Source organism: Camelus dromedarius, chromosome 16 (assembly GCF_036321535.1).
Source record: "Camelus dromedarius isolate mCamDro1 chromosome 16, mCamDro1.pat, whole genome shotgun sequence".
In the NCBI taxonomy this organism is placed as follows: domain Eukaryota; kingdom Metazoa; phylum Chordata; class Mammalia; order Artiodactyla; family Camelidae; genus Camelus; species Camelus dromedarius.
Window position 1 is genome coordinate 22,010,371 of NC_087451.1, and position 16,978 is coordinate 22,027,348.

At 43.3% G+C, this 16,978-nt stretch overlaps 1 protein-coding gene across 1 annotated transcript in view; it reads left to right on the top strand.

The window, feature by feature from the left end:
• The window catches only part of DNAH9 (dynein axonemal heavy chain 9), a 273,515-nt gene that overhangs the window by 50,249 nt on the left and 206,288 nt on the right, over positions 1 to 16,978 (top strand). Inside the window, exons 16-19 of the mRNA XM_064495271.1 lie at positions 1,864 to 2,060; positions 2,155 to 2,579; positions 13,379 to 13,601; positions 14,225 to 14,391. Coding sequence (XP_064351341.1) covers positions 1,864 to 2,060; positions 2,155 to 2,579; positions 13,379 to 13,601; positions 14,225 to 14,391 — 1,012 coding nt within the window. The remainder of the gene's footprint in view (positions 1 to 1,863; positions 2,061 to 2,154; positions 2,580 to 13,378; positions 13,602 to 14,224; positions 14,392 to 16,978) is intronic.

Sequence of the window (16,978 nt, forward strand, 5' to 3'; positions counted from 1 at the left end):
AAATGAAAAGGCACTGGTTATCAAGAGGAGGTGAAGGAGCCTGAAGAGAGTGGCCTCTAAGTGGAAAGTCTCTGTGACCCTTTGCCCTAGCCCAGCTGGACTGCTTTATTTCCCTGGTCCACCCTGCTACTTCTACTTCTCGTGTTCGGTCAGATACCATTCCCGTGGCTTGGGCTGACCTCCCAGCCATCTCTCAGAATCCAAACCCTGCCTGTGTTAAATGCCACCCACTCTATCCAGAAACACCCTTCCCTTTCTCAACTCTTAAAGTGATCTACTTGTGCCAAGGGTGTGGAACCACTAAGACCATCTGGCTTGTACGGTAATTATGTTGACATTGCATCTAACATAGGGATTGGCTTCTCATGTTGGCACATAGGGCAAAATCTCATGTAGTCAGCATGCTCTTGAAAGTCTTTTAAATCCTTTAAATTATATACAACCCGATCTATTAAGTTACAAGTATTGGATGCATGTAGTAATGCAGACTATATCATGAGTACATATGCAAGGCATAATTCTGCAGATTTGTTTTAAAAAAACTGTAATAGTGGTATAGTTACTATGATACTAGTAAACTTGCATTGCCTTAAGTTAAACAGTCATTTGCTGGGACACTCCTGAGTCCAGTAATGCAAATTTATCATCCCTACTGTTCTGAAGGCCAGACCCTAGTCTTACGTATCTTTGAGGATCCCACAGTTTTTTAGTTGGGGAGAATGGCTATGCAGTGTTAACAAAACTCCATCAGTGATGTGGCTTAAAGGACAAAGACATCTGTCCTCCAAGTACTAGTCAAAAGTGAGCACTCCAGGTTAGTGGCAAGGTCCTTCCATGCTGTGGTTCCACCACTTGCTGGGGCCTGGTTTTCATTTCCGTAGTTGAGTTGGTCACTGCCACATCCCAGTCTCACCTGTGGGAGGGAAGAAGAGAGAGCACAGAGGAGGCTCACCTGCTGTCTCATGGACCCCAGCCCAGAAGTGGTGTGTCCTCCCATGTTCCAGTGGTGAGGGAGTCCCTCTGGTTCTGGGAAGAAGGGGTAATGGAGTAATATGGGTAGTCTCCACCACCCGTGATATTTACCACATAACAGCCTCCTAAGTATTTTTACAATAAAAAAAAAATGAAAATAAGTGGTTATTAATATGAATCCAAGCATTTATCTTATACTTGGAACATTTTGTTCCATATTATATATTTTGATTTAAATTTAGCAAGGCAAGTTAGTCTAGCAAGTAATCAGGGATCTGTTAATTATTTATACTGTTTCTTAAATTTTTATCACTATAGGACTACAGAATTAAAGTAAGTTCTGTTTTTATAGAGAAGGAGCAAAACAGGCAGGAACAGGCAGGATTGTGTCTTTTTTTTTTTCCCCCATAACTACACAACTTTGGACAAGCACACCCTTCTTCCCCTAGTGGCTGCCCATGGAATTGCCTGGTTTGTGCCCAAAAGGAAGTCAGCTGCTTCCAAGAAATTGGCTTTGCAAAATCAACCTCTTCTCAGCCAGAGGCTGTGCTGTCCCCCAGGAGGCATTGGGAGTGCGGAAGGGGACTGGCCTGCGTGGTCAGTCACTGGCACCTGCTCTCTGAGGACAAGGAGAGAAAATGTCCTGCAACACCCAGGACAGCTCTGCGCAAGAATTAGCCACTTTGAAGTGTCAGTGGTTCCCCTGTGATAGACACTGCAAGACCATCACCCTTGCCTTTTGTGGAGTGTTAGCAAGTTTTACATTCCACTTCCTTATACCCAGACAGCCCATCTAAAGGAAAGAAATGTTCTGAGTGCTTTTGAAACAGTGTTGTAGTTTGTCTCTTTTACCCATTCTCCTTTGTTTTGTTTGTTTTCCTTGTTTTTCAGAATGTAAGGCAGGCGTCCCCCCGATATTTGAAGCACAGCTGAGCTTAGCCATCCCAGACTTGGTCTTCTGTCCGTCTCTGGAGTCTGGAGTGAAGGGTGGCTTCTATGACATTGTTGAGGGTCTTGTCACCAGCATTTTTAAGATACCGTCCCTGGTGCCGAGGCTTTCCCCTCAGAACGACTCTCCCCACTATCAGGTACTGGATCTGCAGCCGTCCTGCCCGCCAGCCTGATCTGGAGCTCCCGGCGAAGTGCTGCTGTAACCCGCCCGCTGTGGTCTTGCTCCCGCAGGTTGACCTGGAGGCCATGGCCGATCTGGCGGGCATGCGGGGCGAGCTCATGGAGAGGGTACGGAGCGTGATGGGCCTCTGCTGCCGCTACCGGGACACCTTCAGCCAATACTCCTACCTCTACGTGGAGGACCGGAGGGAGGTTCTGGGGCAGTTTCTCTTGTACGGGCGCGTCCTCACACCCGAGGAGGTCGAAACCCATGCTGAGGACGGCATCCCGGAGAACCCGCCCCTCCTCCAACAGTTCAAAGCACAGATCGACTCCTATGAAAAGCTCCATGAAGATGTGTGCAGGCTGGAGACCATCAAGGTGTTTGATGGCTGGATGAAGATCGATGTCCGACCCTTTAAAGCATCTCTGTTGAATACAATTAAGAAGTGGAGCCTCATGTTCAAACAGCATCTTGTGGACTACGTCACTCACAGGTAACCAGGGCGTTCTAGCTTTCTTCCAGCTTCCCGGGCTGGCGGGAACACCATGTTTTTCATCTTTTTCACACTTTTCCCCTTGGGTTCGTTGGTTAAATTAAAAATTAAAACAGCTCGTTGGAGGTTCCAGGCGTGTGGACACCAGTAGTAGCTTTAGTCCTGCCCTTCTCCTTTGTTCCTCACTCCTGGCCTCTTTTTGTTTTGTTTTCCATTTGGTGCCCAGTGTGTGAAAGTCACGCAGTGAGTGGTAAATAACGTTCGATACAGTAACAGCAGATCTAACCTCCCTTCACAACTCTGGCTGTGAAATCTTTTTAAGCCTGAGAAGCAGAGGGGGTCTAATGGGCCTCTTAGTTTTTATTTCTCCCACTAACTCCTTGTCTCAGGTTATCCAGCTGTGCAGTGCGGAAGTCACTAAATCCCCACACCCCAGTGCCTGTCAGCGCCACTAGCCATGTGACAGATTGGATCTGAAACTCTGTGTTTCACAGTGGATCCAGACCACCCAGGCCAGCACCAGGCTCTCTAAGCCAGAGCATCAGCCTCTGGAGAAATGATCAAGTTGGTTAACAGTCTCCCAGTCACTTTACCTTAGCCTTGTCCCCAAAGATCTGTCCAAGGTCTGAATCTCACATGGCCTTTCCTTAATGCCTGTGCACTGGTCTCCCTGTTCCTCTTCTTATAAGGCCACTAATTCCTTATGAGGCACCCTCTGCTGACCTCATCTAACCCTAATTACCTCCCCAGAGATCCCAGCTCCAAATACGTCCTCACTGGGGATATGGGCTTCAACATAGGAGTTTGTGGGAAACACATTTAGTCCATAATATCATCTCAACTCTCATCCCCATTCAGCTCTTTATGCCCTAATCTGACTCCACCTCTACCCTTGCCCTTGCCAAGCCCTCCCCTGTGCCCCTTCCCTAGACCTCAGGATCGTTCATCAGCAAAAGTCTGCTGTCCCTTCTTCATATTCTTTTATATGCTTTTTGCTCCGAAACCCTGCTCTCTCCTGAGGGTACTGCCTCCCTGCAGCCCTGCCAAGTAGGGGCTGGTTTTTCTCCTGTGTTGCTCTTCCCGCTGGGCCTAGAGGTAGATAAGATACTCTTGGTCCCAGACCATTTCACCACCATTGTCCTCAAAATCCCCAGCTCCACTGGAGTGAATTCTTCCAGTACCAACTGCCCCTTGTCCTTGCTGTGGACACCTACCAAGCCCTTAGTCCTTCCTCCTCTTCATCAGATCTTGTCCGGCTCAGCCTCCCTCTCCCGTCCAGCTGCTGATCATCCTGCTGAGGGGCTCAGCATCCACACAAAGCTTCATTACACCTGCCTTCTACTGTCTTGGCCTCTGTCTCCTGTGCCCTTGCCCGCCGCCACACCTCTGCTCCCTGATTCCCTGCTGCGCTCTCAGTGGAGTGGAGGGTAAGATGTGGAAGTACTTGCTCCCCTTCACAGTCTCAGGTTTAAGCATTCTGTTGACTGACCACCACCTGGTATCTTTCCAGGTCACAGATTGGCCTCCCTGCCATGCCAAGTTCATCAGCCCCATCAGGATTTCCAGCCCATTGGCCCTGACACTTTCTCAGCATTTATCACCCTTACTCCCCATTCCTGTTCCCATGCAGTAAAACTCTGACTCTCTAAACTCAGCACTCCACACCTGCGCCTGAGCAGGTCGTCCTTGATGAAGGAAGAACAAACCATTCTCCTGACCAATCTCGTATTAAAGCTATGAACGTAAAATTCAAGCAGGCCCTGAACATTTTCAGAGATGCTTTCCAGCTCCCCCAACTCTTTCTCCTTAAACCTCAAATATCCTTTCTTCCCTTATAACCTTCCCTCTCATTTCACTGAAAAATTAGAACCAGTCGCAAGAGAACAAATGCACCTTTTTACCAATAAATCTACCAGCCTACCTACACTTGAAGCCATACATTCACCTACCTCCTGTTACAGTGCATAAGCTGCTTTTCTAAGTCCAGCCTCTTTGCTCTCACCTACCTGAAGACTTGCCTCCTTAAATATTTCCTATCAACAACACCATCTATTTTTTCCCTTCATACATTCTCATTGGCATGCAAATATATTGTCATGTCTGCCATCTGAAAAAAAAAAAAAAAGAAAGGAACACAGCCCCACAGTCCTTCCAGCTCCAGCACCATTTCTGTGTGCTCCTCTTCACAGCAAAATTCCTCACAAGTTGTGTCTGTTCTTGGTCCCTTTACTTCTCCATCTTCCATTCCCTCTACAAGAAGTTTCATTATAAAATGTAGCATACATACAATTTAGAAAAAAGTATTAAAATGAACACTTCCATTTGCCTTATCCAGCTAAGAAAGAGAACATTAACTATATTTTAAAATTCCCTTATGCATTTTTCCCTGATCAAATCCCTCTTCCTCCCTGCCAGATGTGCCCCCTGCCCTAAATGTGACATAATCCTGTCTGTGCTTTTCTTCATGGCTCAGTACACATGCGCACACACACACACATACACATCTGCATTTTAAAACTGTAAAAATGAAGCAGTATCGCATACCACCTATCTTTCTGTGTCTTGATTCTCTCACTCAGCATTCTGAGATCCATGCATGTTGAGAATGCAGCACTGGTTCATTCATTTTAGCTGCTGTAGAGTACCCCGTCCAAATATGCTACAGTTAACCTGTCCATCCTATAGTTAACGAGGACGTGGGTTGTGTCAGAGGGGATTCACTAATATCGACAAGACTGCTGTGTGTTCTCGTGTACAGGTGCCGCGGGATACACGAGCAGGCACCCCCAGGTGTACACATAAGAGCGGAACTGCTGGGCCAGTGCAGATCACGCCAGCGGTCTCCAGGGAGCAGCTGTGTGTGAAAGTTCCTGTAGCCCCACAGCCTAGCTCCTCTTGTTACTGACAGACTGTTTAATGCTGCCTGTTCTGATGAGCGTTTAGTGACGTCTCATTGTGGTAAATATTTTACATCACTCTGATTGTGAATGAAGTGGCTGGTCTTTCTGTGTTTGAGGTGAGCCATTATGTTTCCTCTTCAGTGCTTGTTCATAGCTCTTGCCCATTTTTTATTGGACCTTACCTTTTCCTTTTCCGTAATTAGAAGTTACTTATATATTCTGTATCTAATCCTTTACTAGTTGTATATGTTACAAATACAGTCTCCCATTTTGTGGCCTGTGTTCCCACTGTGTTTATGGTATATTTATGAACAGTTCAATTTTATGTAGCCAAATGTGCCCATCTTTTCCCTTGTGTGACCTTCTATTCTCTTAAATAAATCCTTTCTTGTCCTAATGATTCTAATGATATTCTCTTCTGTCCTTTCCTAAAAGTTTTAGTTATAGTTACGGTTTCGTCTTGTATGTTAAGTAGCTCTTTGCCTGTCACTGCGTTAATATGACACAGTCCTAGTCACTATAACTTTGTAATAAATCTTGATATCTGGCAGGCGATTCCCCACCTTATTCATTTCCATTAAAAGTGTCTCAACAATTGTTGGCCTTAGACTGTTTTACATAAATTTCGCAATCAGTTTGTAGAAGAAGAAGTCCATTGGGATTTTGCTTATGTTTGCAGTGACTATAGATCAATTTGAGGGTAATTGTCATCTTTTTACTGAGTATTCCTGTCTAAGACCATGTTTTCTCTCCATTTACATTCTTCAGTGTCTTTCAGTGAAATTTTATAATTGTTACTTTTAAAATAATTTTCATGTCTTGTTAAGATTTATTTCTTAGTATTTTATTTTTTGTTTCCAGGCATAAGTGATATTTTTAAATCATATTTTCCGTGTGTATTTGGAAATAAAATCGATTTTTGTATATTGATTTTGTATCAAGCAACTCAACTAAATTAACTTGTTAACTCTAATAATTTACTTATGTACTCTTTGTTTGCTATGTACTTAGTCATCATGTATAAATTTATGATAATTTTATTTCTTCCTCTCAGTCATCTTTTAATGCATTTTATCACTATTTCCTATCTGACTACACTGACTAGGACTTTGATATAACATTGGATAAAGTGGTGATAAGTATCCTTGTCTTGTCCCTGATCTTAAAGAGGATACTTTCAACATTTCAGCAAGTAGTATAATATTCTGTGATTTTCTTATGGATTCTCTTTATCTGATTAAACAAGTTCCCTTCTATTCCTAATTTGTTAAGAGGATTTAACATAAATGGATATAACATTTTATCGAAGGTTTTCCCTAACTCCATTAAGGTAACTGTTTTTTTTTTCCCCTCAATGTGTTAAAGTTGTGAATATGTTATTTGGTTTCTAATATTAAGCCAACCTAGCATTACTGAGATGAGCCAGTATGAAATATTATCCTTTTCAGTATATTCATTGGTTGACTTTGTTGCGCATGTTTCACTTGGGCTGTTGTGTCTGTGTTTGCTGAGACTGGCCTTCAGTTTTTCCTTTCTGTACTGGCTTTGCCTGATCTTGCTCTGTGGTTCTGCTAGCTTCATAAAATGGGTCGGGAAGTAATCCTTCCTGTTTATTTTCCATAAGAGCGATATAAGATTGAAATTTTCTGATCCTTGAAAATTTGCTTTAAATCTCTTATCGAACCATCTGGCTTGGCATTTTCTTTGTGCAAGATTTTACCTGTAATTTCTCTAATGTTTATAGGAATATTAAGGTTTTTTCCTTCCTTCGTAAGTCGTATTTTTCTAGGGATGTAGCCATTTCATGTAAATCTTCAAATTATTGTCATGAAATTTATATTATTCTCTTACCTGTTTAATCTCTACAGAATCTATGATTATGTCCCTCTTTACATTTCTATTCATTTTTATTGTGCTTTCTGACTTCTTCACTTAATTAATCTTACCAGACATTTACAAAGAACTATCTTATGAGCCCTTTGATCCTCTTTATTATAATTTGATTTCTATTTCAATAATTTATTCTTTTATGTTTATTATTTCCTTCTACTTTCTTTGGGTTTATTTTCTGTCCTTTGGCTAACTTAAGATGTGTGCTTTGCTTATTCATTTTGAGCCCTCCATCTTTTTTAATGTAACATTTAAAGTTATAAATTCCCTTCTAAGTACAATTTTACCTACATCTCACGTGTCTTAGTATGCAATATTGTCATTATAATTTAGTCCTAAATATTTTAGTATTCATTATGATCTATTTATATTTATATTTTAAAATCTTAAAACATGGGGTTCTTCTGGTTATGTTCCTAATATTAATTTAACAATTGCATCTGGTTGGAGGATGTGACATATATAATAACAAGCTTCTGAAATTTGTTGAGATTTGCTTTATGCACTACAGTACGGTCAGTTTTTGTTAATGTTCTGTGCACATTTGAATGTGTATTCTATCACTGCTGGGCGTAATGTTCTATGCATGCCCATTTGCTCAAACTTGTTTTCTTCAAATCCACCATAACCTCACTGCTATTTTCTTTGTCTGTTTAATTTGTCAATTACTGAGATAATTGTGTTAAAAAATCTCCCACTTGGGTGGTAGACTGTTGATTTTTCAGTTCTGTCACTTTTCATTTCCATGTATTTTAAGTTCTGTTATATGGGCATGCAGAGCTTTTTTTATATCTTCCTGGATAATGGACTCTTTTTGCCACACATTAAAAATCTTTTATCATTAGCTTTATTTCTTGGGTTAAAGTGTGTTTTGTCTTATATTAATATAATTAACTGGGTCCTTTGTATGATGTTTGCCCAATGTCTCTCATTTTATCCTTTGGCTTTCAGTCTCTCTGTGCCTTTGTATTACAAGAGATCTTTATTATTGGCATGGAGCTGAGTGTTTTATCTACCTTAATATCTTTCTTTTAACTGGGGGGTTTTGTTCATTAATGTCTGTTGTACTATATTTGAATTCATTTGTACCATTTTATTGTGTAGTTTCTGTTTGTTCTTCTTTTCTTTTTCTTTTTAATGTCTTGCCTGCTTTGGGGTTGAATTTTTTGATATTTTCTCTTTTCTTTTTCCATTTTTTCCTTTCTGCTTATTTGGACGTTGTACTAAATCTACTGTCCTAATGGTTAACCATAGCCAGTTTTAAAAACATTCTTAAAAGAAATAAACTTAATAGTACTGTTACTCTTTTCACAACCAGTACGACTTTAGAATAGTTTGATCTCAACCATTTAACCCAAATTATATTCTATCATTCCCAGTAACTTCAATTCTTCTCTATTATTTATCTAAACTCTGCAAATTACACTTTATTTCTGTACATTCAATGTTTACTTAAGTTTACCTGCATATTTACCAATATCTTCACTCGTTCCATCTTTCTACATTACAGACTTGCTACCAGAGGTATAGCCATTAGAAAGTCCTTTAGTAAGTTCCTGTTGGTGGAACTCTCCTTCTTTCTTTGTCTGGAAATTTATATATTTTGCCCTCATTCTTGAAAAAACTTGTTTGTGGAAGAGAGAATCCCAGGATCAGAGATACTATCTGTGAGTCCGTTGAAAATATTATTCTGTTGTGTCCTGGCTTCATTTTTGCTGTTGCATGGTCAGCCATCTGTTTAGTTTTGTTTTTTGTTTTTTTTAATAGAAATGTATCTTTACTCTGCAGCTAATTTTAAGATTTTTAAAAATTTTTGGTTTCATATTGAAGTACCTGTGTGAGGGTTTCTTTATATTAATTCTACCTTGAATTTGTTGGGATTCCTTGATCTAATACTTGGTGTCTTTCATTAATTCAAGAAAATTCTCAGCCACGATCTCCTCAAAGATTGCTTCTTGCCCATTCTCTGTATCACCTCCTTCTAGAGCTCTTATTACACGTATACATTTTTCAGTATCCCCTATGTCTTTGAACAGTTTTCATAGTTTGCAGTTTATTGTATTTCTGCACTGCAGTAGAATAGTTTCTCCACTTTTATCATACAGTAGTCAGATTCTCTCAGTTTTGTCTAAATTGCCTGTTTAATTCATTCAGTGAGCTTTGAATTTTCATTATAATTTGCATTTTTAGATCTTGTATTTGGTTATTTTACAGTTTTGTTTATTCATTTCTATACCCTCTTGTTCTTTGCCAAGTTCATTCTCTTTTATTTTTTCACTTTTTAAGTTTTAGAATACATTTACTAGAGGATGATCTCAAGATAACTTTTGATTTCTCAGCTTAAAAATGGTTTGTTTCTTCATGCCGTAGATCAAAGGTAACATAAAGGCCTACAGAAAATTATTAGCTTCTTTCTCCTGGAATTGTCCACTAACATAACACAGTATGATCATTTTCGCATTGCTAGAACACATATTAAAAGCTTCCTTTCGCATAGTAATGCCATCACAGGCCATAGTTTTCATGTTACCCACTTCAATAGGTTTTGTCACTTTTTTGAATCCATTATTCAATACAAAGGTCCACACTATCACAGATCCTGACTGTATTTCAAGAACTTCTGAAATCACCTTCATTCCTGACTCTGAGATAGATCTTAAAGGCAAGTTGGGGCAGGGGCAGGGGTGGTGACCTATTATTGAGAAGGTGAGAGCTTATCTAGGCTTCTGATGGGCGATTCCTAAAGACAGCCTTTCTGTAGAAACTGATATATCGTGCCTAAAAGGATGAAATTGCTTTTCTTAGCCAGCCTCCAGTAGACGTCTGGGAAACTGTAGGGAAGGCACTTGCTCTCACCGTGTGGGTCACAAACAAAAAAGCAAGGCCCCTAAACAAGAATTCTTTTTGTCCTTTGACTTACTGAATATTACTGTTTTATATTCTGCATCTGAATTCCAATATCTGAAATCTTCACAGGTTTGATTTTGCTGTTTCTGCTGGCTCCCACTCATGGTGACTTCTTTCCTTGCCTATTTTGTGACTTTGGATTATGAAATCATGTTCCTTGGAGTCTCATCCTTTGAGGGTTGGATTCTTGTTGCATTGCTCCAGGAATGATTTTCATTTGTTTCTGCCAGTCTTCAAGGGACTCTTCCAACCCCAGACCACTTGAACGTCAACTTAGAATAGTCCACCTAGTGCCAAGGCCAGTACGGGCACGTTTCCGTGCCGCGCCCTACCGTGCAGTGCGTTTGCTGCTTGCTAACCTTTGTGGTGTTGAAACTTCCCATGCAGCCTCCCATTAGCTTCCTCACCTTGTGTGGTCCCTGGGCTTAGTCGTCTCCTCCCCACAGCTCATAAAGCCTCAGAGCAGCAGCTCGGGGTCCCAGGGTTCAGTAGAAACTACCCTGTGCAGGACAGCTTTGAACCTTGCTTTCCTCCCAGGGTTTCTGCTTTCACTGCATTTTCAGCCTCTGGAGATTTCTTAATTTCATGCCACCTCAGTGATACATTTTTAAATGATTCTGAAATAGCCACGTATGCATTGTTGTTGTTTTAGCAGAAGAGTCATTCATATTACCGTGTACGTCATACAACTAGAAGCAAAGGTCCACCATTCTCCAACCCACCCTCCAGTCAGGCTTTCATTAGACTGCTCCACTGAAATCGTTCTTGTCAAACTCCCCCTTCTGCTTCAGAGGGCCACATCCGGGGCTGATGACCGGTCATCTTCTCACTTGCACCTCTCAGCAGTGCTTGGCCCAGCCGATCACTCCCTCCTTCCCAGACTGTTTCTTCGGGATACCTCACTCTCTTATTTCTTCCTGTCGCACAGGTTATGCCTTCATGGTCTCCTTGGCTGACACACCTCCTCTTCTAGGACTTAAAATACTAGAATTTCCGATACCTCAATCCCGGAATTTCAGTTCTATCCACAGTCATATTCCAGGTGGTATTTAACCTAACATTTTGAATACATCTGTGTGCTGGTAACTACCAAATTTACATCTTTAGCCCCACCTGTTAGGAATTCTAGACTTACATTCAACTGTGTAATAAATACCTCCCCTTTGGTGTCTAGTGTCTGTGAGGCACCTCAGACCTAACGTGTTTAAGACTTATTCCTGAGGCAGCAGGGGGGGGCATAGCTCAGTGGCACAGTGATTACTTAGCATGCATGAGGTCCTGGGTTCAGTCCCCAGTGCCTCCATTAAATAAATGAATGAATTAAAAAAATAAACAAACCTAATTACTCCTCTCCCCAAAAAACATAAACAAACAAAAAAACTCCTCTCCCAGTTCTCCCTCAAAAAAAAAAAACAAAAAACAAAAACCCGTCTTCCCCATCTCTTTAAATGGCATCATCATTTACTGCATTGCCAGGAGTCCTTATTGAATTCTCTCATTCCCTCACACCTCTCCCCCAACCCATCAGTGGGTCTTCCTGGCTCTACATACCAAAAAACTGCCTTGAATCTGACCGCTCCTCATGTCCACCATCCAGGTCAAAGCCAGTCTCTTCTGTCACCCAAACAATCATTATAGTCCCTAAATGCCCCCTTGGCTTCTGTTCTTGTCTCCCTGATCCATGCCACCAGCACCAGCACCACTTCCAGTGAAGTCCTCTCTCCTCCATATACAGCTCTTTCTGAAAATAAATCAAGTTATGCCATTCTTGTACTCGGCGTTCTCATACTTAGAACAAAATCTGAACCTCTTCCCACAGCCAGTAGGGCCGTACAGCGTCTGCCCCTTATCTGCCCGCTTCTCCCTCCATGCTTCCTCCTGTCCTCTTCATGCTTCTGCTACCCCTCTCCCTCAAACAAATCAGACTGAATCCAGCCTCAGTGCCTTTCTGCACGCAGCTCCCGAGCCTGGGAAGCTCTTTTCCTGTTTCTTCCCGGTGCCCCCTCCTTCATGCTGTTTACATTGCTGCTAGGACGTCGTCTCAGTAGAAAGGCCCCACTGACCGCTCCGTGTAAAGTCCTGTCCTCAGCCTCTAGGCCCTCATCTCATCGCATGCATCGCTGAGTGTACTCATGCGCTTCATCGATCTGTTTCCTGTTTATGTATTTATATGTTTATTTTGGGGGGGTAATTAGGTTTATTTATGTATTTATTTGGTGTTTCAGCAGAGACACTGGGGACTGAACCCAGGACCTCCTGCATGCGAGGCATGCGCTTTACCACTGAGCTACGCCCTCCCCCCGTTTCCTGTTTATTTTTCCCACTAGGACATGAGCTTCATAAGAACAGAGGCTTTGTTTCTCTTACTTGTCGTCCTGTCCTCAGAACCTAGAAGCATGCTGGGGCTTAGTATAGATGCTCGATAAACATTTTGAATTAAAGAATGAATCTCACTTAACTCTCATAAGCACTGGTGAGACAAGTGATTTTTTTCAGTCTCATAGGTGAGGAAGCAGAGGCTCGGAGATGTTAAATGACTTGGCCATGGTTACACATCTAGTGAGCATCAAAACTAGACCCAAGTGTGTATAACCATAGAGACCAGACTGTTTTCAGTTTTTTAAAAAATAATTTCAGATTCACAAAACAACGCATCATATATTCACTTTGAAATTATTATACTTTGAAATTAGTTGTTTTAAAAAGCTGTAAAAATAGTACAAAGAGTTCTGCTTCACCTTCACCCAGCTTTCCCAAATCCTAACATCTCGTGGGACTGTGACGCCATTATCGACACAAGGATGTTAACAGTGGTGCAGAAGTAGGAACTCATCCACGGACTGACTCACGTGTCACCAGTTGTCCCAATAACGCGCCCTGTCTCCTGAGTCTCCTCCATCATGGAGGGCTCAGTTTTTGTCCTTCGAGACTTTGACATTTCTGAAGAGGGCCGTGTCTCGTGGTCAGGATGTAGCCTCCACAGAGTGTGGGCACATGGAGCGTTTTCCATAGTGATAGCTGCTGGTGTCGGGGAAATAAATAACTCTTCCTTCCCAGGAGTGGGAAGAGGATGGCTCCTCACGTCCTGTTTGTTTTACTCAGCTTGGCCGACCTTGAAGCATTTATAAAAAATAGCGAGAATGGCTTGCTCAAGAAAGTCGAAAAAGGCGATTTCAAAGGGTTGGTTGAGATTATGGGACACCTTGTGGCTGTTAAAGAACGGCAGAGCAGCACCGATGAGATGTTTGAGCCTCTGAAGCAAACTATTGAACTGCTGAGGACCTATGAACAGGAATTGCCGGAGACAGTGTTCAAGCAGCTGGAGGTCAGTGCAAAGTTTATGTTTTCCTAATGAAAGAAACAGAGGGGAAGTTTGGGGATTTCAGAGTGGGATGAGGTAGGCTGAAGTAAGAGAGAAACAGGACTTGGTGATAACTCAGGGTTTTGGAATTAGGTGTATAATGTGTACCGCAGTCTTGAAACTCAGTAAATATGAAACACCGTAATGCTGGAGATATATGGGAGAACAGATGTGGATGAAGTGTTTGGTTTTTTTTTTGTTTGTTTTTTTTTCAGAATTAGAGAAAACCAACTTTTTGACTCAGAGGAAGAAAAGCAGGTCTGGGGAATGTCACGTTGCTCTAAGAAGGGCATACAAGAAAATAACCAAGCACCCTTAGAAAATACAGAAAAGGGCAAGGGTTACTGGGTTGGAAGTTGAGGGCAAAAAGGATAGTATTAAGTCAGAATTAGGTGACAGGCGGGGGAGAGGGCAACCGGGGAGCCAAGTCAGGGAAGGGACAGTTGTCAGGAAACGGCAAGCAATATATCACAACAGCGTAGCCGGGCATCGCGGCAGAGGTGAAGACGTCCGGGCACGCCCAGCTTCAGGACTCCTGGGGAGGGGAGCACAGTGTGGGTCTGACCACACTGAGGTCTCCTTTGCAGGAGCTGCCTGAGAAATGGAACACCATGAAAAAGATGGCCATTACCGTGAGGCAGCAGGTGGCCCCGCTGCAGGCGAATGAAGTGGGTGTCCTCCGCCAGAGGTGCACAGCCTTGGAGCTGGAGCAGCAGCAGCTCTGGGAGCGGCTCCGCCGCGAGGCGCCCTTCAGGTACAGCCCCCCTGCAGGTGTGGGCCCAGGGCGCCACCCCGTCTCCCATCCCTTCAGCACGGCCCCCTCCAGTCACAGATGAGCTCTCTGTTGAGCGCGTGTGTCCCTAGAACAGGTGGAGACTGGTTAGTAGTCCTCCCTCCCGTTCAGGCCCACTGGTTGGAACATGGTGCTGACGTCCACAGTCCGATCGTGGCCCCTCCAAGATGACGAAGGCTGTGCAAATGCTTGGCCTTAAAAAAAAAAAAGTGTAGGGGCTTCTGTGTCTCCAGGTCCATAAAGGGATTGTATATAATCAAATGACAATTTTTTACTATAGTGTTCATATTCTAAGTTCTCACAGACCAGTTATTTTGTTTTGAAAAAGCAGCTGGTAGAGTCTTAAAACAATTTTGGAAGACGTTCTAGTGGCCTCACGGCAGGAGGCGAGGTGAAGGATGTACTTCAAGGTGTGCTTTCTCCGCTTAGTACCGCTCAGCCACCTCCCCACTTGTGGTTAGGGCCCTTTCCGCAAACAAAGCAGCTGGGACGGGCAGCGCCGGTCACGGGTGCCTGCGTGCGCGCACACGGGTTCCTTCCTCGGAGGCTCCCTCCCTTGGGGGAGGGCTCTGCGGGGTGGCTCCTGGCCTGCTGCTCAGGGCTGGGGTTCCAGCCAGGAGGCCCAGCCGGTTCTGGTGGCTCTGTGTCGTGGCGTGCCAGCTGCGGTGTGTGCCCCCCCTCAGCCCAGCTCCAGGACTTGCTTTCTGTTCTCCTAGCTGGACTTCCTTTGGGGTCTCGTCTGTAGTTTCGGTTAGATAGACTTGGAAGACTCCAGACTGAAAAATGCCCTGTGTGAGGAACAAGGAAACTTCATTTTCAAGAGTAACTTACTCACAGAAAGTTTACATTGGGAGATGCATGTTAAAGCAACAAATGAAACCGGAAAAAAAATTACAGCTTTATTGGAAGGAAATGCAACATAATGACTAAGTACATGGACTCTGGAGTTGGCGAGCCCAGCGTCTACTCTCAGGTCTACTGCTCACGGCCCAAGGCAGGGCAGTCACGTGACATCTCTGTGCTTCTCGTTTCCTCATCTGCAAAATGAGGCTGGTAATGGTATCTGCCGCAGAGTGTTGGTGATAGGATTAAGTAACGAATCTTCCTGACTTTTTAGTATAGGACGTGGCACTCAGGTAACCAGCCAGTCCCTGGTTTACCTGGGACTCTTCTGGTTTTAGCACTGGAAGTCCCACATCCAGGGAAGCCCCTCTGTTTCAGGCAAACTGAGGCTGTTGGTCACCCCGCCTGGCACACAGTGATGGCCTACCTGTTATTATTCATTCATCAGACATTTATTAAGCACCTGCCATCTCCCACACACTGTACTTGAGGCTAGAGAGAACAAGACGGTACGCTAAGAGGCAGGGAAGGACAGACACAGAAACTGTGCTTAAGATGAACATGCATCACAGGGCTCTAAAGCAGGGGCCACCATTTTGGCTGCACAGTAAGATCACCTGGGGAGATTTTAAAACTTGCATTGTTCCTTCTGTCCCACACACTCACTAAATCGGACTCTCTGGGGGTGAGACGGGGCATCAGTAGTTTGTAGTGCTCCCCAGGTGATGACAGTGTACAGCCAAGTGAGAGGCTGCTGGCCTAAGGGGGAGTAACTGCTCCCCTTTTAAGCAGTCATGCCAGGGCATGAAACTCCAAATGAGACTGTGCGCCTTCAGAACAGTGGCCTAGGAGCTGTGCCCTGTTCCAGAGAAACATCTGCTGCTCAGAACATTTGTGGAACTCCTTGTGGGACTGTTCTTTCAGAGTCTGAAGCCTGTTCTCTGGACTCTCCTTTGGGGCTGCATTTGAACGTCTGAAGTTCAGCACTGATCACACAGGGCCAAAGCTGAAGAAGGAGGTGCGTGACCAAGCTGGCACTACTGCTTAGTGTTCACAACACCCACACCAAAGGCAACAGCCGTGAAGATGGTGACACTGATATCTTTACATCATCTGTCTTGTCAAAAAAGTTCAAAAGAGGAATTCCAGAGATGTTTGGTGAAATATTTTCCCGAACAGACTTCTGAGACTGCCTGAAAGGGAACAGTGCTCGTTTGCTGGTGTGTTTCTGTGTGTCTGATGGAAATCTGGTACCCCCCGTTCGTGGTCACATAATGTGTGTGTGTTGATCAGGTCTTGTTTGTTAATTTGATAGCTGCGTTGGTTTTTCTTTCTTGCACGTGTATCTGGTGGCTGTGAGGATATTGCTACCCTTTGCTGGGTTTTCCAAATTCACATCTGTTACTTTAACATGCAGATGAATCTTTGCAAGAGAATACTTTGAAAAGAACTGCTCACAGCAGTGTGCAAAGCCAAACATTACTGCAATTTTGATGTATTTCTCTTCTAGTCAAGAAAACGATCAAAACTAGAGCAGAATCATGGATTTATTGCTGAAGGAAATCTTGGTGGTTGTCAGCTCATGGGTTTGTTTCTTAGTTTAGTGTGCATGAATGTGTGTGTTTAAAATGTTTAGATACTGTGTGCGGCAAATGAGTTCTGTTCTGGCTCCTTCACTTTTAGATCACTCACGAATTTCTAAAAT